The sequence below is a fragment of the Rhinopithecus roxellana genome, chromosome 5 (genome assembly GCF_007565055.1).
Source record: "Rhinopithecus roxellana isolate Shanxi Qingling chromosome 5, ASM756505v1, whole genome shotgun sequence".
NCBI lineage: Eukaryota > Metazoa > Chordata > Mammalia > Primates > Cercopithecidae > Rhinopithecus > Rhinopithecus roxellana.
The window spans coordinates 73,485,339-73,508,375 of NC_044553.1; the positions used below are offsets into that span (position 1 = coordinate 73,485,339).

A 23,037-nucleotide genomic window follows, 5' to 3' on the forward strand; every position below is an offset into this window, starting at 1 on the left:
GACTGCAAAAACTGGGAGAGTAGTAGGGGGTGAAGATGAATGCTGAAATTCTACCTATTGGGTACATTGTATACTGTTCAGGTGCTGGTTACACTAAAAACCCACACTTCACTGTGCAATATATCCATGCAACACAACTGCACTTGTACCCCTAAGTCTATACAAATAAAAAAATTCAAAACAATAACATGTGCCCTCTAAGGGTCACCAAGCCTAAACAAGAAGAGGAAGGGTCAGAAAGGATTCCTGCCGAAGGCCGTGCCTGAGGGGAGGGTTAATGAATGGATTCTGCTGGTCATGGAAAAACGTGGACATGAAATCTCTCACTCCTGGACTGGCAACCTATGGCTGCTCTATTGATAAAGCTTCACTTAGCAAATATTTGAGTGTCTATTACATGCAGGGCCTATGCTAGGTACTGAAGGAGAGAAAAGGAAAACCAAAGCAGACCAGAACAAAACAAAAGCAATTCCTGCTCTGGATAAGCTTATAGTCTATTGGTGAGGACATTTATTATATGGCATAGAAAATTACATGTTGGAAGGAGCATCTGACACAAATACGCAGGGATGTGGTGGGGTAGGAGCAAGGGAGTCTCCCTAGATAGCTAGCTGGACTGAGTCTGGAGGAAGAAGTAGGGGTTAGGAGAAGGCTGAAGAATAGGCTTCCTAGGCAGAAGGCATAGCACATGTGGTGCCCTGAGGCATACTACCGGTGTGAATTTGCAAAACTGTGGCTAGTTCAGTATGACTGAAACTTAGGTGCTCAAAGAGGAGCGGTAAAAGATGAAACTGAAGAGATAAACAAGAAACCAGTTTATGTAAGGCCAAACTGCTGAAGACATGGTAAGTTTTACATCAATGGTGAACCATAAATAAGAGAGGAAGGACTGGACTTTCAATGTAGGACGATCACTCTGCAGCACAAAGGGTGCACAGGAGTGAGACTGGGAGCAGGGAGGCCTGTGGGGAGGCAAATGAATTATTCAGGAAAGAAAGGATAAGTGACCTGAATGAGGGCAGTGATAGAGATGAAGAAAGGCAGATGGATTTGAGAGTGCCACAGAGGTGCTTAGTTCCTGCTAAGATTTCTGACCAACTTCCCCTGACAAAAACTGGTCTGGAACTTGTGAGAGCAGGGAGAACCTATCTGCAGCACCATTTTGTCCACAGTTGCCCTCATTCATGCCATAGCTGCCCTCTGAGGCTACAGAGGGAAAGGAGGCTTAAGGTCAATGAGCTGGAGCCAGCCCGTGGGAAAGGTGAGGAAGGGGCATTCCCTGCAGAGGAAATAGCATGTGTTTTGGGGAACTGCACAAAGATCCCTGTGGCTGGAATGTAGGCAGTATGTGGCAAGAGGACAGGTAATTAGGCTAGAACGATACTTTCTTTATTCAGCAGCTTTCTTTATTGGCTTGCTAACGAGTCTGACCTTTCCAGAAGGCTGTAGGAACCACTGATGAAATGCAAATAAGTTGACCAGATTTCATTAGAGAAAGACCATTTCATTAGCAGTATGAAGGATGTTTACAAGATAAATAGGGAGGCTATTTTGAAAGGCTTGGGCCAAGTAAGTTATAAAGAGAAGAGAGCAATGAGAATGCTTTTAGAGATATTTAGGGGATAAACAGGTCATAAAGACTTCATATATGGGTGAGGAAGTAGGAGTGGACCTCCAGATTTCTAGCTTGAGCAATTAGTTATATTTTGTGCAATCAGGCTGGCATAAAAATAAACTAAGTAAGGATGGGTGTATATCAGTTAGAGTTCCAGCAGGGAACACATGACTCACTCAGCTGTGATTTTTGAAGAAACTTTTCAATCAAGGAACTTTCTATAGATGTGTGGGCAGGTTTAAGGAACCAACAAAGAATACTGAGATACCCAAGGTCTAGCAACAGTAGGAAGCTTTTACCACCCAAAGGTTCACAGGGACAAGGGAAAGAAATACAATTACCTGAATGCTGTGAGACCTGGCGCCCATGGAAGAAACTGAAACTGCAGTCACAAAGAGATGGGGCCAGAACTTCACAGAACAGGGAGGAGTAAACGCCTGAACTCGTGCCTCTTCCACCTCTCAATCTGCTGCCAGGGCTCAATCTTCCACTTGGCCAAACTCAAACGCAAACTCAAAGTTGCAGTCTGTAAAAGTCAGCCTCCCAGGACACAGATCAGGGCTGAGAATGGCAGAGAATGGATCTGGGGGAAAACAGAATAGGAGAGAATTGTGGAAGAAAATAATGAGTCCTGTTATCAACATTTTGGCTTCTAGGCATCTGTGGGGCAATCACGTGGAGCTCGGCAGAGTTCTGGGCTGCAGGTAGGTAACTGGGCACCAATGTCCAGTTTGATGATGACCTAATGTTTCATATTCAAGGACTGTTAGGGAGATTAGACACGATATTAGTGCTTTAAAAAGTGCTCTGGATTCATAGGCATTGAATGACCCTCAGAGAGACTGCAGTAGTTCTTGCAGTTTATACATTTAACTAGCAGTAGCTTGAGTATTTATTTCTCCAGTAGTTGGCAAGATGTATAAAATTATATGAAAGAGAGGGACAAACAAACAAAGCCTGTCTTCTTGGCAGAGATTAAACCTGTTCAATATCTGTTACATTTAGCACATAGGCATCTAAACTTTTCGCTTTAGGTAATTTATTTTTCTCATACATGTTTCTTGAAGTTTTAAAGACTGTACTACATGATCAATATAAATTATGTATAACACTTTAGAACATAGTTCCAAGATCTTCTAAATAAAATAAGATATTCTTATAAAAATAACACATCAATAATTAAATAAGTTTTTCCAGGGGAAAAAAGTGCTCTGGAAATGCTAAGATACTAAGATATGAAGCAAACATGAGGTGGTGATATTGTTGTTGCAATACCATTCTTAGGAAACACACTTTGAAGAAAGGTAAACCTATCCAGTATGATCTGTCCATTCATCACAAAAGCCTGCGCGGACTCCTGCCCCATCTCATCAACACACATAAAGCTTGGTGTGCATAACCACGTACTTCAGCCCCTCTTGAGTACCATTTGGAAGGTCATGTACATATTACAGCATGTTGCCTCTGCATAGAACATTTTAGGAACTCATCCGCTGTTTGTTCTGGAGCTGGCAAACACGTTTATAAATATCCTCAGTAAAGGCAAACTCATTATTTGAAGGGGAATTTGATTTTGTAAACAACCAAAAGTCACTGGCTATTTAGTGGTCAACACAAGAAAACCTCCCAACGTGTAAGTTGGAGAACCTGAATCCCAGCTCAGAGTTGGCGAGAAACTCTACATGATACAGGTGTAAATCATTTTGTCTCCTTCCTTTAAATCAGACTCATTAAAATATGTATTTTCAGAATCCAATAATAAAAAGTAATTGGATAATGGACCTGGCATATACAATTTACAGTAAAAAAAATTAGATGTGATTTTTCAAGTAATGAGGATTTTCTTACATAATAACAAGGGACTCTGAAGACAGTTTCAAAAGAAGAGTCTCAGAAATTGTTTGAGTTATTGCACCAAGTTTGGAGAAATCTATATATTCTTAAGGAGACAGTTTTTATTTTGTTCTGTTCGGGATTTGTTTATAAATAAACAAATCTCCTTAGTCCTGTTTGATGATTGTGTCATCTATAAGTAATTTTATTCAAAAGGAATGACCAAAATTCCCAGACATTAATGTCTTAACATGATCTTTATCCTCCAACAAACCCCACCTTCTACCTAGACTTGGCCCTGGCCTTGACTGAACTGTAGAACTCAGGCAAAACCTGGGTTTCTAAGGAAAAAGAAAAGGTGCGCAGAAGCCCTGGCCTCCCTAATTGGGGAGCCCACTCTTACTGCCTCGTTAAAATTGCTAGATACCAGGGGACTGCCTTCTACAATGTGTTTACTGCACCCAGAGAAAAACATGTTTGAAAAAGGCATTGCAACTAGTAATTACCGCTTAAGATTCAACTAATCATGAAGGTATTTATGTTGACCATCATAATTAGGGCTTATTTATTTCCTACATAATTACGATGGTTGACGATGGCTCTGAGGAGTCATCTCTCTTATTTACCTGGCAGCAGACAAGGCTAAATCCTAGAGGTGTTTCTAGTCCTCAAGGGAAGGAAGCTAAATGTATATGGTTGCTACATGCATACCTTATTTTATTGCACTTTGCAGACGCTGTGCTTAATACAAGTTGAAGGTTTGTGGCAACCCTGCATCAAGCAAGTCTAGTGGTGTCATATTTCCTACAGCGTGTGCTCACTTCGTGTCTCTATGTTACATTTTGGAAATTTGCATACTTATTTCAAGTGTTTTCATTATTAGCATATGTTATGGTGATCCATGATCAATCATCTTCGATGTTACTATTACAATTGCTTGGGGCACCATGAACTATGCCCACACATGCCCATATGTGAACATAATCTATAAACGGGTGTGTTCTGACTGCTCCACTAACCAACCATTCCCTCATCTCTCTTCTTCTCTTTGGGCCTTCTATTCCCTGAGATACAAGAATATCGAAATTCGGTCAGTTAATAATCCTACAGTGGCCTTTAAGTGTTCAAGTGAAAGGATGAGTCATATATCTCTCACTTTAAATCAAAAGCTAGAAATAATTAAGCTTAATGAGGAAGGCATGTCGAAAGCTGAGACAGGCCAAAAGTAAGTCCTCTTGCTCCAAACAGCCAGGTTGTGAATGTAAAGGAAAAGTTCTTGGGGCCGGGCGTGGTAGCTCATGTCTGTAATCTTAGCACTTCGGGAGGCCAAGGTGGGCGGATCGTGAGGTCAGGAGATCGAGACCATCCTGGCTAAAACGGTGAAACCCCATTTCTAATAAAAATACAAAAAATTAGCTGGGCGTGGTGGCAAGCGCCTGTAGTCCCAGCTACTCAGGAGGCTGAGGCAGGAGAATCGCTTGAACCCAGGAGGCGGAGGTTGCAGTGAGCCGAGATCGCACCACTGCACCCCAGCCTGGGCGACAGAGTGAGATTGTCCAAAAAAAAAAGTTCCTGAAGGAAATTATAAGTGCTATTCCAGGGCACATACCAATGATAAGACAGTAAAACAGCCTTATTGCTAACATGAAGCAACTTTAAGTAGTCTGGATAGAAGATCAAGCCACATTCTTTTCAGCCAAAACCTAATCTAGAGCAAGGCCCTAACTCTTTTCAATTCTATGAAGGCTAAGAGAGGTGAGAAAGTTGCAGAAGAAAAGTTAGAAGCCAGCAGAGGTTGTGGTTCATTACATTTAGGAAAAGAAACTATTTCCGTAACATAAAAGTGCAAGGTGAAGCAGCAAGTGTTGATGCAGAAGCTGCAGCACATTATCCAGAAGATGTAGTGAAGATCATTGATGAAGGGAGTTACACTAAACAACAGATTTTAAATGTAGACAAAACAGCCTTCTATTGGAAAAAGATGCCACGTAGGACTTTTATAGCTAGAGAGAAGTCAGTGCCTAGCATCAAAGCTTCAAAGGACAGGCTATCTTGTTAAGGTTTAATGTAGCTGGTAAGTTGAAACCAATGCTTATTTATCATTTCAACAATCCTAGGCCCACTACGAATTATGATAAATTTACTCTGCCTATGCTCTGTAAATGGAACAACAAAGCCTGGATGACCAAATATCAGTTTATAGCATGGTTTACTGAAAATTTCAAGCCCACTCTTGAGATTAGTAGATCTACCAACAACAACAACAAACAAATAAAATTAATTCCTCTCAAAATATTACTGCTCATTGACATGTACATAGTCACCCAAGACCTCTGATAGAGAGGCACAAGGAGACTAATGTTTTATGTCTGCTAACACAACATCCATTCTGTACCCTGTGAATCAAAGAATAATTTTGACTTTCAAGTCATACTATATAAGAAATACACTTCGTAAGACAGTAGCTCTCTTAGACAGTGATTCCTCTGATGGATCTGGGCAAAGTAAATTGAAAACCTTTCTGCAACAGATTAATCATTCTAGATACCATTAAGAACATTCGTGATTCATGGGAGGTGGTCAAAATTTTAACGTGAACAGGAGTTTAGGAAAAGTTGACCTCAACCCTCATAAATGACTTCAAGGAGTTCAAGACTTCAGTGGAGAAATTAACTGCAGATGTGGTAGAAATAGAAGAGAACTAGAATTAGAAGTGGAGCCTAAAGATGCAACTGAATTGAAGCAATTACCTGATACAATTTGAAAAGATGTGGAGTTGCTTCTTATGAATGAACAAAGAAAGCGGTTTCTTGAGATGGAATCTACTCCTGGTGAAGATGCCATGAACATTGTTGAAATGACAACAAAGAATTTAGACTACGACATAAGCTTATTTGATAAAGTAGTGGTAGGGTTTGAGAGGGTTGACTTCAATTTTGAAAGAAGTTTTACTGTGGGTAAAATGCTATTAACATTGCATGTCATAGATAAATCTTTTGTGAAATGAAAAGTTAATAGATGCAGCACACATCGCTTTTGTTTCTTGTTTGTTTTTTGTTTTTGAGGTGGAGTCTCACTCTGTCACCCAGGCTGGAGTGCAGTGGCATGATCTCGGCTCACTGCAACCTCCGCCTCCCGGATTCAAGTGATTCTCCTGCCTCAGCCTCCCGAGCAGATGGGATTACAGGCGTGTTCCTCCATGCCCGGCTAATTTTTGTATTTTTAGTAGAGACAGGGTTTCGCCATGTTGGCCAGGCTGGTTTCGAACTCCTGACCTCAGGTGATCCTCCCACCTCGACCTGCCAAAGTGCTGGGATTACAGGCGTGAGCCACCGTGCCTGACCTTTTGTCTTATTTTAAAAAATTACCACCGCCATCCCAGCCTTTGGCAACCACCACCTTGATCGGTAAGTAGCCATCAACATCGAGGCAAGATCCTCTACCAGCAGAAAAGTTATGCCTGGCAGAAGGCTTGGATGATCATTAGCATTTTTAGCAATAAAGAATTTTGAATTAAGAAATATCCACTGATTTTAGACATAATGTTATCGCACACTTAATAGACTACAGTATAGTGTAAACATAACGTTGTTGTTTTTGTTTGTTTTGTTGTTTTTGAGACAGGGTGTCACTCTGTTGTCCAGGATGGAGTGCAGTGATATGATCATGGCACACTGCAGCCTCAAACTCTGGGTCTCAGGTGATGCCCCCGCCTCAGCCTCCTGAGTAGCTGGGAATATAGACATACGCCACCACGCCCAGGTAATTTTTAAATTTTTTGTAGAGACAGGGTCCCCCAGTGTTGCCCAAACTGGTCTCAAATTCCTGTGCTCAAGCAATTCTCCCGTCTTGGCCCCCTAAAACATGGGGATTACAGGAGTGAGCCGCTGTGCCAAGCCTAAACATAACGTTTATATGCACTGGAAAATCAAAAATTTATGTGACTCACTTTATTGCACTATTTACTTTATTGCAGTGCTCTGGACACACACGATCTCTGAGGTGTGCTTGAACTTGAGTATAACCAATCAGCAGTGTTACTATTGTCACTAGTTTTCTTGCATGAACTCTTGCCAACCTCCTCCCATGTATTCTATCTGTAATGCAAATAGATTGAACTTAAAGAAACAAATATCATGACACTTCCTTCTTACACGCCTTCAAATGCTGCACATTACTCTTAGGGAAAATGCCAACATCTCTGTCCTGGCCTATATGGCCCTGCCTGTCTCTTCAGCCTTGTCTCAAACTTCTTTCTCCTTTGCTGTGAACCAGCCAGAGAGACCTTGCAGTTCTCTGAATGTGCGACTCTTTCCTACCACAGGGCCTGTTTACTGCTGCTCCTCCTGCTCAGAAAGCTCTTCTTCCACCTCTTTCATCTGGCTTCCTTTTCCTTTAGATCTCAGCTGAAGATTCCCTTTCAGTCCCTAACCCTTTCCCAGAAAGTAGGTCAACCCCTCCCTGCCCCATTCCACACTCAGGGCTGCACATCTCAGAGCTATCTACAGTAGTTACTTACCACAGTTTTAAAATTACACTTTAGTATTTTAGATTACTTGGTTAATTAATGTTTGATTAAATCGTCTATGCCTCTCTTGCTAGATTTTAAACTCTATGAGGTCAGGGACCACGTTGCTTTGTTTACTGCTACATTTCCCTGGCACCTAGCAAGCAAAGAATAAATCTTCATTCAACAAATGAATGAATGAGAGGGCTAAGAATCTATATGTGAAAAGATTAAATATTAATGGGCTAGAAGAATTTGGTTGTAGCGATGCATGTGTACACACAGTAGATATCCATGCACATCCATCCGTTTTTAAAATATGTATTCCAGAAAAGTAGAGGCATAAGAGAGAATGTGACTAGTTGATAGAGAATACCATGCTATCAACTCATTCATCCATTTTTTATTCATATTTGCTCATTCAAGTGTCACAAGAAGGAAAATTTGTTTCTATTTGAACAGCTGGCACTATAATTTTCCTTAGGAAGGGAATTCCCTTCATTGCAACAATAACACAAAAGGCTGTGGAAAGTATTTGGGTTAAGAAGTGAGTCCCCTTCCCCCACACCATTCGCTATACCACCAAGCAATGAGAGATTAATACCAGTCTAGACATGTAGCTTTCTGATCATCTGACCTGTTGTAGAGACAAAGTTTAGTGAAATTAGAGAAAAGAGTGACTAGCTCAGCTCTTAGTGGATTTCTCCTGTATATCAGTTGTCACAACTTGGTCATTATGATGAACTATACAACAGACATTTTAAAATGGAGGCCACTAACAAGTATCTGGTTCAGGACATTCTATGCTTTTGGATTGAAATATCTATTCTATAGGACCCCAGACAGCAGTACTGAAATTGTATTGTAAGCAATAACACATTTGATTTATACTCTTACCTTCATCATGGAAGACCATCCCACTTCTGCATAAAATAGAAAAATGTAATTATTGACATCATGACAGAAACAGTGATGCTGGAGCACAAAATCCATGGACAGTTCTTCTTGTGCTCTGAATAAAAGATGTAATCGGATGCAATCATTTCATTAATACACACATGGCCCTGTAATGGGAATACAGAGGACCAGATGGCCAGGAGTAGACTGAGATGAAATGAGATGGGTGTTTGCAGTTTAGCAACTAACTACTTAGCCTGTATGGATTATATTAAGTACATACACATACAGAGCCACATGAACACATTTTCAGAATGAAATTCTCACTTTGTGTCCAGAAGCACCATTCCCAGCATGGGGAAAAAGCCCTGCAAGGCTGTTATGCCTGAGTAGTGGGTAGCATGTATTATTGCATTAGTGCTCAAACGTGACTGCATATTGAAATCGCCTGGAGAGTTTTAAAAATATATATTAAAGCATAGCTCTCACTTCCAGAAATGCTGAGTTAATTGGTCTGGGGTACAGCTTAGGCCCTGGGATTTTTCAAAGCTCCCCATGTGATTCTATGGTGTAGTAAAGTTTAAGAATCATTGCGTTTCTGTAATTTCTGTATTTCCACAAGTAGGAGCACTTTGTTGATCAATAAAAGAAGCAAGTGCTTGTGTGGTGTCATTTGGGAGGGCTCACAACACTACACCCTTGCCCCCAAATAGCTATTCTCTCCTTATGCATAGCGTTTGGAAAACGACCTAGGAAATTTCATTTCTTTGGATGAAGGCTTTGCAACTTAAATGAGGATAATTCTTCTGAGAAGGATAATACATTAAGTGGTTATCAGTTATTAACACTCTGGTGTGTGCTTGTTTATCGGATTATTTTCCTTTATGGTGGTGGAGTGACATGCAGGGACTGGGTGAAGCACAATGGTGGGAGGCTCTAAGGTCAATAGGATATGAATTCAAGGTGAGTTCCAGGAGAGATTTGACCAAGGCAGTCTATAGTCAAGGTGGAATGATGAGTGTATACCAAAGAAGGACAGTCAGTGTGAGAATCTGAAGGTCAGAAATGACTGAACCAGATCACATGGGCAAGTTGGAGTCCATGCTGGTGACAAACCCTTGGCTGAGCATGAGGTGTGTGATGAGTGGGTGGTAGCTCCTTTCCAGCCTCACCTCAGCTGTAGAAACGAGAGGCTCTCACACTAGATTTGAATGTTGGTCCCTAAGAGTTGATCAGAAGGCAACTAGTTGACAAGAACTAGAAAAATACAAAAACCTCTGTGCTAAGTAATGCCTGAGCCCCCAGAGTCCCAGGAAAAACAGAAATTAGCTGAATTTCAGGAAGTCAAGATATCAGACAACCAGAGGAGTCCACATACAATCAGGAGCACAAGAAGGAACCTTGAATGTAAGCTTCAGATCTTATAGAAGGTTCCTTTGGGATGAATACCAATTCCTCATAATAACCTTGGCACCAGGATGGATCCAACTTTTAGCTCTTGTAGCAGTACACTCTGATGTGGAAGAAGAGCAGGAAGGGCACATGTGGGAAAAGAAATATATTCTCCCAGCTTAACAATTCTGTCAAGGGCAGGTGCTACCGATGTGCATTTCCCCTGCAATTTCCTCATCTCTTTCATACAGACTAGAAAGGCTCTCAGCAGGAAGCCCTGCTATATCCTTCCTTGCTGGGCCTCTGGCTGGACAGCAACAATGAGAGTGAAGGGAAGGGTGCCTAGACACCAGGCAGGCAGGCTCTTCTGCACTGTAGCTGAATGCTATTCATGGGAATAGCACTGACTTCAAAGAAATCTCTTTGTGTGGGTTTAATGAGCCCCCTGGGAAGCTCCTGATGTGAATGGGAATCACGACTTGATATAAAAGTGAAAGATTATGTGTCAGCAGGGATGACTTGATTCTTAATGCAGTGTTAATTTATTTGCTGTGATTTCACACATCTGCTTTGGCCACAATACCATATTACATTAATCCCTGAGATATTATTACACATAGGTATATTCTCTATATACAAGGTAGTCAGCAAATGGGAGGATTTGTATATGTAATTGTTTAAAAAGGATATATACTCTTTTATTCAACGAACTAGCAGGCAGAGGATTTTAGATTTCCCTACCATTTGGATACATAATCTCTTGGTTATAAGACATGATTCGGCATTTGGGTCCGTGAGATGGCAAAATAATTTTGAAGATAGCAGATTCTGGAGAATCTTAGATCACAAAGCAAGCCACTATATTTAGGGCTACTTAAGATTGGTAGGTTGGACAGCTTTACACTCTTTGGACACATTACTTCTTAAATTTTGTCTGAACAGCAAAAACAAGTGTTTCCCTAAACATTTGAACTGAGGCTTATACACAGGGAAGGACACACAAAAGAAAAAAAGAGAAAAACCATTCTGCAACAAAGAAAAATAGATTCCATCTGCCACTTATGTCCTTTTGAGTCTCCCAAGACAGGTTGGGGTTGCCCCTTAAGAAGACAATTTGATGGTTTCATTAGGAAACAGATGTATATAGGCCACTGGGGGAGACAAAGCTCAGTCAATCCTAGCTGTTTGTGAATGAAATGTAGGAGAGTTCAACACAGAGATCAATTCCAAATCAAATGCAGTCCCTCCCAAGCCACACAAACTTCAGGAGGCTACAGATGCTGGTGCTTCCCAGGGCAGAAGTATCCAGGACTGAGCTCAGCTTGCTGGGGTTGCCTCTCTGATGCTGCAGCCCAAGCCTTACCTGCTCAGCAGCACTCTCCTGGTTAGTTCAGCAGGTGTCTGGACTGCAGTAATGAGAGAAGAATGGAAGTGAGAGCAGGGGGCTGGTGGTTAGTAAGAAGGCTTTGTACTGAGGGGTCCAGGCTATCTTAAGTGTGTAGGAACTTTCACTTTGCAAAGGGAGCCCCTTTCTTCTCTATGACTTGAATATTACTTGTGATTGTGGAGGAGACCCAGGACACACTTCTCCTCAGGAAAAGTGCAGCTCTGCCAGGCTGAGGGGAATAGAGAGCCAGAATAGCTGACCTTCTCTTTCAACAAATGCTTGAGTTTAAAGACACTATGAAAAGAACCATGATATATGAGCATGCTCTCTGATCTCTAGGAATGTACGGTCCAATAGAATAGAGGTCAGTAGATTAATGTTCATTCTTACAACATATACAAAGCTCCTATGAGGTTTCATTTACCAAACATATGAAGCTGCAAAGCTAAAAGGTTCACCTGGGAGTCTGTGGTTGAGAAGAGAATGAAATTTTGAGCACATGTAAGGATAAGAGCAAATCCAGACACCCCATATAGTAAATGGAATCATTGTTAGTAACTCTACATTCTCTCCTGTATTATAACATTCAACCATGCCCTTTGCTCCATGCCTTTGCAGTTTTTCCCACTAGATGTGGAGAATATTTCCCTGCTCTGTTAATGGAAAATGGAAAATACTCTTTGATAAGACACAGATTTGCAAGGTCAACAACCTAGGTATTTTTTTCCTCTGAATGTTTGGAGGTGAGCATGTTCCCACTTTAATTCCCCTTTTCTTCTTCAAATAACACATTTTGTTCATACTTTTAAATAATTTTGATCTCTAGGATTCTGAATACCACATTCTTCATAGCTTTTCCTTTGCTACCCACATGATTTTAGGGAAGCGATCTAAGCTTTGGATCAGTTTTAACATCTATGAAACAAGTGAATGATAGATTTCCTCGTCCCTAGGATTCATTCCTGCCCTAATAGTCATGGAACTAAAAGTTCTCAGGTTTTTACTGTTTTTGGAGCCATGGATGAGAACCCGTTAATAATACAGCTGCCTCAATCTTGTTTCCACAGATTTCATTTTAGCAGAGTTGTATGGGATTGTGGCATCTGTATTTTTAGTGAAGATCCCCAGACAGTCTGTTTTGCAGCAAAGTTTATTCTATGAGCATTCTACGAATTTCAGTGTTTTTCATCCAAAACTATTACTTTAATAAACAGAATGGCTTTTAAATAAGAGGTAATGGAAAGAACTTTCCAGTTCCCTTAAATGGGCATCTTCAATCAGAGGGAAATTGAGATAATCAGAATCTATCAAGATGAGATAATGCCCTGAGGAAACTGAGAGATGCCCGGATCCACAGAGAACCATTTCACATTTAATGCACATTTAATGCACATTTGTTTTATCAGAACAAACTATTAATTGAAAATGGAGTTGACTGGACTTGAAGGAGGAAGTACAACGTAGTAAGTGTGAAATTTATGAGTGGTTATTGAAAATAAAAATGGTTATTTCCGAAGTGTGGTGGTGATCCTAAGATTTTTATTTAAAAGTAGCCTACACAGTCCAATAGATGAGTTTTAAAATACAGGTTCTATATATATGCATCTTTGTGCATTTATACACCTATGTTGTTTACACATGTTTATATGTGGAATCCATATGGCATATTAAAGTATATTTCAAAATAATACACAAATGATCAACAATTCAGTCATAGCGTGGTGCTTGAAAATTGCATTTTCTGCAGTCTATGTTCTTAGGATCATAATCTTTAACGGTTTGGGAAAGCCAACACGTAAAATGACAATTTTCGGTTGTGCAGCCTATTTTAGGACATTTAAAGATGTTAAACAGATTTCCCTTTGGACTTACTCATTCACTCCTTGTCTAAGATCATTTACTATAAAAGAGTCTGCCAGACAAGGAGGGAATACAGGAACCTAGGGCCAAGGGGAGTAGAAGGGAAACCTGGGAAAACACACCAAGTTTGGGCTAGGGGATCACATTCCATCTGGAAGCTAACTGGACAACAGGATATCCATTCGTCCTCACCCTTGAACCTCCTCCGTGTTCAGAAGGAAACTAAGAAATGCCTGCCCTAGTCCTAATGTTTCATTTATATTTCATCCCTCTCTCCATTGTTAGTGGACACGTTTACTCCTTTGCAGTGAAAGGCTGCTTTCTTGGGGTAAAGGTGTCAACCCCAGCAGAGGATTTCAGTGATCTTTCTGGCGGCGAAGCTTACACCATGTGTTTAAACATCATTTTATGAAGAAGTACACTGTGAGTGGACTCAGGGACATGCCCTGCACCTTTCTTCCCAGTCCCTGGGCCACCAGCTACCCAACCACCTCGGTTGTTCCAGACGTGAAGGCTCACCATGGTGTGGCTTATATAATACACATATGTGCTATGATCCCTGTGGATAATTAAAGCTAGGTCCCTTTATATGCCTAGGACAGGTCCCTTTATATGTCTAGGACAAGTTAGCAACCCTTTCACGGTTGTGTTTTCAAAAGGATGACAACTACTTTCCCATCGTACTTTTTGTACATTTACATCAAACACTCCCAACTACAGTGTTTCCTAATACCGACCCCTGGGCTAATTAGCAGCTTAGTGTGATTGTTTCCATTTTTCAGCGACCAATTAAGTAGTTGCTCTAGACGGAACTGACAACACAATGTGAATTTTAAAAACCGGGATCTGCTGGTTGAGGGGACAAAGCCAAACCCAGTAAGGAAAGTGGGGGCAGGGCGAGGCTGTGAGTGGCTCTGTTTCTGCTAGCAGAATACTGGGTCTTCAATTCAGATTAAATCACAGTTCACCTGACGAGTATCCCCCTGCCCTTCCCACTAGAAAATAATAACAATAATTTAAAAAGAGCAGATCATCTGGGTTAGTGCAAGGGGAAGCGAGACTTTTAACCATAGCCACCCCACTCGCTCACTGCGAGGCACCTGTTAGATGCGCTCTTGTACCCTGATCCCCATACCGAGAGACAGCTCCACACCTGCATTTACCCTTCAGCCTAAATGGATTCCCATCAAGCCTTTCCCACTTCAGTGTCAGATCCACAGAGGCACCGAACCGCAGCCACTCTCCAGAAGCACTCTCAGCCCCTCCGTCCCGTAAGGGAGATTTAAAAGTGGTCGCCCCCACTCCCCCTCCCTCAGCCAGCATCTCCATCTAGGGAAGGAATATCAGTTGTCTCCCGAAGGCCAAAAGCGAAAAGGTGAGGGATGCACCGAGAGAAGAGAAGATACCCACTCACTCCCCTCCCCACTCACCCACGCGTCCGCTCCCGGCTCCTCCTCCACCTGCTTGGGTCTGGCGGTCAGGTGAGGTTACCTGGGCTCCCCGAGAAGCCCCGAGGGGCGCTGCAGTCCTTCTTTTTCGAAATTGCCCCGCTCCCCGCCGGGCCCCCAGGACTCTTGCCCCTCTCCCCCCGCGCGCGTCCCCGGCCCCTCGGGCTCCAACGCGCAGCGACAGCCGCACGGCGCGCTCTGCTCCCCTCCGCCGACCTGGCGTGACGCAGGCGGAGACTACTTAAGGGCGGATTAGAGGCGGCGGCCGCGGATCCCCGAGCCCAGCATTCGGCTCCGCGCGCTCCGCCCGGGCCTCGCAGGCTGCCGCGCAGGAGCGCCAGGTGCCCGCCGAAGTAGCAGGAACAGAGCCGGTGCCCGGACCCTCCCCCGGGCCCCAACCTGCAGCGGAGAGCGGCGCCGAGACCTCTCCTGGGCTGGCGAGCGCTCGAAGACCTGCAGGCTGCCACCCCGCCCCTCGTCCCGGCGTCCGCGGGATCCAGACCCGAACCCCGGACGGCGCCCGAGGTTCGTGCCCTCTCTCTGGACCGCGCCAACTGCTCCCCATCGGTCCGGACGCGCTTGGATTTCTTTCCCCATTTCTTCTAAGTACAATAAAAGGAAAGGGGGATTCGAGGATTTTTTTAAAAAATTGCTTCTTTAATTGGGAGGCAATTCACTCCCATTCTGGAGGTGCGGCCCGGGGAGGGGCCAGGAGCGGGAACGTGCCCGGTGCTGCCCAGTCTTTGTCTGCTGCCTCCGGATGCACAGCGATGGGGGAATGGACCATCTTGGAGAGGCTGCTGGAAGCCGCGGTGCAGCAGCACTCCACTATGATCGGGAGGTAAGGGCGACGAGCCGGCAGTCAGCGGGCCCCGTCGGGCGGCCCTGGGAGTCCCTTCTCACACCCGGACTGAATCCCCCGCTCCAACCCCCAGCCCGTCCTCTGCCTCCTCCCCATCGTCCTAAGTCAAGGCTCTGGTGTTCCTGGGATTACCCGACACCCCGCGATGCCCCCCTCCTCTAGCTGCTCCTGACCAACTGCCCATCCCTTCCCCATCAAGCACCACTGGGGCTTCACTCTTCCCACATCAGAAAAGAAGCCGCTGGCTCAGTCTTGGTCCCTCCACTCTCCAGAGTCAGAGCCAATCTCCATCCGGTTCCCTAAATAGAATCTACAAAGAAGGCAGGATTGCATTTGGACAGAGAAGGGCAAATGGGGAGATGGATTTGCTCTTCAGAGCAGATGCCTCTTTTCTCAACCAATAATTACTAAACTAAACTTATTTGGCCGTGTAAACTTACCGAGCCTACACACCCAATTGCCATTTTTGTGTCTGTATGTCTCTCTACATATATATATATATATATATATATATATATATGAGTTCAATATATATAAATATGTATTCATAGCCATCTGCTTCTATAAAGCATTAAATTTAATATTCATGTTGAGAATAAACTAAATATACCCATGGAGTAGTTATACACACACCCCCTGTGTGTAGACCTTGAAGCATGCACCGTCTGTAAAGGTATTCTGTGTGCATTTGCCATATCCAGAGTGAAGGTGTGTTTTGTGTTTCTATACATTCTATATAGAGAGATGAAATCTATCCGTTGCAAGTAGACTATGTCCAGTGTCTGGAGATGTTGTGTGTACCTGGGATCTCTATAATATGAAATGGTCCCAGCTTACTAGCACTCAGCAGAAAAGGAGACAAAAAGCTTTCCCAGATCCCCAGTTCAGTACCAACCCGGGATGGACAGCTCCCCAAACGACTGGTAAACATCAGCAAAGGGAAGGGAGGAGCAGGGGTTTCCTGTCAGTGACGCAGCCCATGAGAACCTCTCTGCCTCCCTCTTCCTCTGCTCAGGATCCTGTTGACTGTGGTGGTGATCTTCCGGATCCTCATTGTGGCCATTGTGGGGGAGACGGTGTACGATGACGAGCAGACCATGTTTGTGTGCAACACCCTGCAGCCCGGCTGTAACCAGGCCTGCTATGACCGCGCCTTCCCCATCTCCCACATACGTTACTGGGTCTTCCAGATCATAATGGTGTGTACCCCCAGTCTTTGCTTCATCACGTACTCCGTGCATCAGTCCGCCAAGCAGCGAGAACGCCGCTACTCTACTGTCTTCCTAGCCCTGGACAGAGACCCCCCTGAGTCCATAGGAGGTCCTGGAGGAACTGGGGGTGGGGGCAGTGGTGGGGGCAAACGAGAAGATAAGAAGTTGCAAAATGCTATTGTCAATGGGGTGCTGCAGAACACAGAGAACACCAGTAAGGAGACAGAGCCAGATTGTTTAGAGGTTAAGGAGCTGACTCCACACCCATCAGGGCTACGCACTGCATCAAAATCCAAGCTCAGAAGGCAGGAAGGCATCTCCCGCTTCTACATTATCCAAGTGGTGTTCCGAAATGCCCTGGAAATTGGGTTCCTGGTAGGCCAATATTTTCTCTATGGATTTAGTGTCCCAGGGCTGTATGAGTGTAACCGCTACCCCTGCATCAAGGAGGTGGAATGTTATGTGTCCCGGCCAACTGAGAAGACTGTCTTCCTAGTGTTCATGTTTGCTGTAAGTGGCATCTGTGTTGTGCTCAACCTGGCTGAACTCAACCACCTGGGATGGCGCAAGATCAAGCTGGCTGTGCGAGGGGCTCAGGCCAAGAGAAAGTCAATCTATGAGATTCGTAACAAGGACCTGCCCAGGGTCAGTGTTCCCAATTTTGGCAGGACTCAGTCCAGTGACTCTGCCTATGTGTGAGAGGGAAGGTTTCACGAAGGTCTGGGGGATGGCAAGGAGCCCCAAGGCAGATGACTGCTCAGAAGTGGCTGTATCCACCCTCATTTATGTGACTCTCACCATTAAGATGGAGGATAAGACTGGATAAAAGAAGATTTTGCATCAATGGGAGAGGAAGAAAAGTGGAACCATTTTCACGTATCACCTAATTGGTTCCACAGAGACAACTGGGTTGAGTGATGAAAAGGATGAATTAGACTTCTTTGGGCCCTTTCTGTTTATGGCCCAGCCTAATCCTGATAACACTGAACTTGCACAGCTACCAAGTAGGACTTGGCCCTGCTGAGCTCTTTATTCTGGTGAATGATGTGAGTTGAGTACTTCATTGATATAAAATTTGTGACCTATCTCAACACGTCCCTTTATCCTGAGCCATGGGACAAACATCCTTGAGGCACCCTTCATGTATCTCCCCCACTAGCATGCCCCTTTCCCTCAATCCAGAATAGCATGCCAACTGTTTTTTTCAGAATCTGGCCTTACATTAGACCTAATATTGTTTATTTGCAAACTTAGAGGGAATTACATGGGGTGCTTACTGGAGAATGGCCATGGCAGAGGTTTTCATTAGAGCCCCATCTCACTGACCCTTAGTCATGATGAAAACCTTAGGAATGTCTCAATCTTTCCAATTTTCTAACTCACACTGCACTGGTGCTGTTTATTAGGGATGGGGAATGGGGGATGGGGGATGGGGGATGGGTGGGAGGGAGGGAACTGCAATATGCAACTACACTTTTGTGAGATTGTTGTTGCACTGTTAGGCACACGGTTACGAGCTTCAGGTTATTTCTGCCTTTCAGCTTGTGGGCTTTGGTTAAGATTAAAAAGATTTTTTTTGGCTAATATCAAGGGTGTCTACCTGAGCCACAGCATTTGTAACTGGTGTATCTCACTCATTTTCTTACATAGTTTTGTTGTGCAACACAGCTGCACGGTCATTTTGCCATGATTTAAATTTACCTGTGTGCTTACACCAGAGACCTTAATCATCCCAAGTCAATCCTGATTTATTATTTTTTCAGTTATTTTTTGAAACACACACACACATACACACACACACAAAATTACTGGCTTAAAAGACCTGGAACTAAACACTATTGGCTGACATGTGTTTACGGTGACTTATTTGAGACATATACCAAAGGTTCAAAAACCTATTGCTTTGGACTGTGAATATGTTTCCTTCTTTTTGCTCTTATTTAAGTGCCATACTGTACCTTTCATATCCACTGTATATTTAGTTAAAATATTGGCCAAGAGAAATATCTGGGTAATGTGCTTTTATGAAGCCCTTTGTTCCCTTTGAATTATCATTATCACTTTTGGTTTAGATATGGACATGGTGTAACACACAACTAAGGATTTGTTTAAAATAAAATTCTTGCCTTTTTTGTAAAATAGGAAGAGTCTGCACTTTTTGGTTGAGAGTATGTTTATTTAAATGCATGATCAAAAATGTTATAACAGCCAAACTTTGGGGGTAGGAAGTAAGTGATGGTCGAATATTTGAGGAATGACCAATAAAATTGAATCAGCCACTAACAGATGAAGAGAGACTTTTCATGAATAGTTTCTTCCAAATCAATGTTTTATGAATGTTCGTAAGGGAGTGGTGAGATATTCAAATAGTATTATTAATAACTCCTTTCCATTTCAGCTCAGAACTTCCCCTGCTTGTCTATTTCTTATAACACAAATATCAATACTACATCATATTAGCCCATTCCAAGAGTGGAATTTGTTTTTCTTTCCACCACATATTTTTTTCCTGCCATGGATTAATCATTACACTTGACAGGCATGCTGTTCTCTCCATGATCTCTTCAGTGTCTGAGTCTGATGCTTAACACAATGCTAACCCGGTAGTCAAGCAGATCTCTCTAGACCAGTGCTGCCAGTACAACTTTCTGTAATTATGGGGATTCCTTTTCATGAGGCCCAATGTGGCAACAACTAGACACATGTGACTATTGAGCTCTTAAAACATGGCTAGTGCAAATCAAGAACAGAATTTCTAATTTTGTTTGATTAACTTAAATAGCCATGTATGGTTAGTTGCTACTCTATTACACAGCACATTTCTCAGTGGGTTCTTCAAAGGAGATTGATCCTTTATTTACATGTCATAAGACATTACTTTTTAGCCACAACACTTTACTCTCATTTTTGGTATTTTCTGCCTACATGTGGTCCCATTATTTCAGCAGGCTAGTGTTCTTTCTCAGTTCTTCACTTGATCTTAGTCAAAAGGCCGAGAAGTGATCTTTCTCAATTCTTTGGTGCTACTCACCTTCTAATTCCAATGAGCACTTGGCTTGAACATTGTGAAGCAACGTGGGGTTTCCTGGACGATTGCTTTTCAAACACGATTGTTGCATCTCAACTATGGCAGCACAGATGCCAACTTTAGAATGAAAATATGTTCATTTCAATCTATAGGTTTCTATCTGCAGTATAAATAAGCAGTTGAAGATGATTATCCTTGAGTAAAGAAACAGATCCTCCTCCGTTTTGTGTTTGGTAAGCTAAAAATGTTTTAAGACGTCTCCCAGAGATGGAGGAAGAGTGTTGCTTGAGAGCTCTTAGCATATGCTTGGGTGTGAAAGAAATAGGAATCTGTGTGGAAAACAAGGTCTGTTGTATTTATCCCTTGATGTAGGATTAGAAGAACCGTAGTGTTTCCTGGTGGAAATGCATCCCATATCAGTGGGGTTGATCTATTTCAGTTCTGTGATGTTTCCCAACACCTACAAATGGCAAAATTATTAATTCACTTATCAGCAATGGAGAAGAAAACACTTTCTTTCAGAGGATAGAGTCTTCCCTCAGAATGACCATTGGTGTCGGTCTTTTGCTTTCTATGTAATAAAGAAAATACACTGACAATTTTACGGTTCACATAGCTATGTGATAGGTGTAACCTTAATTTGTGTTTTGTGAGAGAACATCACTGATACAGCCTCTTAAATTTAAGAGACCTTTGGTGAACTGAAGGCCCTCTTGGCCTGTGCACAGCTGTATGTGAGTGCATATGTGTGCACGTGTGCGTGCGTGTACACTGGTCAAGTAGTGGGTGGCAGTGCATCAAATTGGTTTAAAAGTTTGGAGAATAGCCTGGAGAAACTGAAGTTGCTTAACCTGAGGAAAGAAAAGCTGAAAGGGTGGAATTTGTAATTTGTAAGTGCTTAAATATTTAAAGGGTAAAAAATATGAGGGATAGTTGTACTATCTGAGATCTCTGTGGACAGAGAAAAATGACTGGACTTAAAATCTAGGTGGGAGTGGTTTTAAAAGCACTAGAAAGAACATTGTTACCTTTTCACCTCTCTCTCCTCTCTCTTTTTAACTGTTTTTCTCTGCAGGGAATACCTGTCCGTCTACCTCCTTTCACTGGACGTGTTCCTCTGCACCCATTAAAAATCAGCTGGGCTGTCCCCTCACCAAGGAACCTATTCTAACCCTCCTCCAGTCTGGCTTAGTGCTCTTGCTCTGAGTCCTCACAAAAGTCACTTTGCTGGTAACTTGCTGTGTGGAGATGAGACAATTCTAGATCAGGGCATGGTTCCTTGAGGACAGAAACTATGCTTTACCCATTGTAACCATATACAACATTTATTGCCACCGTCTCAGTGTTTCATCTGAGAATGGTCTTATAGACTCAGAATGTATGAAAGCTAAACACATCCTGTGAAGACATTAAGGAAAACCTTTTATAGTACAGTTGAAGAAACCAAAAGATCTAAACTCAAGACAGCAGGTTTTTAAAAGTGGTGTAAGCATTCATCTTGGAGGGTTGGAAAACTTTATTTAGAGGGAACTTAGAAAACATTATTTACATTGGTTTTGTTTTCTTCACATTTTATTAAGTGTATTAGTTCACTAGAGCTGGTGCCATAACAGAATACCACAGATTGGCTGGCTTGAACAACAGAAATTTATTTTCTCACTGTTCTGGAGGTTGGAAGTCCAAAATCAAGGTGCTGATAAGTTTCATTTCTTCTGAGGCCTCTCTCATTGGCTTGCAGATGATCATCTTCTCACGATGTCTTCACATGGTCGGTCGTTTATGCATCTGTAGCCATGGTGTCACCTTGTGTGTCCAAATTTTCTCTTCTTATGAGGACACCAGTCAGATTGAATTAGAGCTTCGTTTTAACTTAATCACCTCTTTAGAGGCCCTGTCTCCAAATAAAGGCAGGTACTGGGCGTTAGGATTATCAATATATGAATTTTTGGTGTGTGTGTTGGGGGGGTTGGCACCACTCAGCCCATAACACAAATTTTCACGTCTTTAGGTACCCTTATGGTTGGTCGGATTACATGATTTCTTGTTCAAAATTGGATACCTTTGAGGATGAAAGGGCCAGGGTAGCCAACTGGATGGAATGCCAGAACAATGGGTAGAAATTTGGTCTGTCCTGGGCAAACCCAATTGTACGGATACCTTACTTAAGATAATAACCAAATATTAAGCTCCTGCTGCAGGGCCTGGAACCCTGGAAACACAGGGATAATAACACTTAAGTCTCAGTTTTTGAGAAGGGCTATGAAAAAGCAACTTCTCAGAAAAAAAGAGCAACATTTATGCCAATGAGTAGTGGAAAAATAGTACAGTAAAAACACTGATGCCCTTGCTCCACTCCAGACCTCCTATCTTAGAATCTCTGATGCCATAGGCTGGGCATCAGTATTTTTAATTTTCACACTCAAAAGGTTGAGATCAACTGAGTCAGAGCAATAGCGCAAGATTAAGAGAATCTCGTATTTGGAGGATAAATTATGACAGAAGGAAAAGGGAAGTGGGAGGCTCTCATGGCAGAGCTGCCCTTGTTTAAATCATTAGTGATAAGAAGCTGTGGATGGAAGACTAACCACAATTTTCAGGGCTTGAGCAGTGAAAGCAGTGGCCATGGATGCAACTTTCATGGTGGCAAGACAGGCTGACCACGGGTAGAACCTGGAGTGGACAGAGGAGGAGGCACCTAAGACAGAGTTTGAAAAGAGCCAGTTAGCAAACCGGAGTTGTAGGGCAGTGTCATAAAGGTAAGGGAGGTGGAATCTCCAGGAAGAAGATGTGGGTATTAGTATTCAATTTTACCACGTCTTTAACCAGATGAAAGAGCAAAATAGAGGCTAGGTAAAGGACTCAAACACATCCAGTAGATTTGTGAGTGGTCTGTGAGAAAATGGAGAGAGGGAGCACAGGCTATCCTTTGCCTTAGATACTTCCAGACCTCCTGCAGGTTGGATGGAAACAATTAGGGCAGGCAAAGGGTAAATTATC

General features: G+C 42.8%; 1 protein-coding gene across 1 annotated transcript; it reads left to right on the top strand.

Annotated features, from left to right (window-relative positions):
• The first annotated feature begins 15,212 nt into the window (after positions 1 to 15,212).
• Positions 15,213 to 19,151, top strand: GJD2 (gap junction protein delta 2). The gene is made up of 2 exons (XM_010367534.2): positions 15,213 to 15,780; positions 16,817 to 19,151. Exons 1-2 carry the CDS (start codon positions 15,710 to 15,712, stop codon positions 17,709 to 17,711), a joined length of 966 nt encoding a protein of 321 aa, XP_010365836.1. The 5' UTR covers positions 15,213 to 15,709; the 3' UTR covers positions 17,712 to 19,151.
• Positions 19,152 to 23,037: the final 3,886 nt, after the last annotated feature.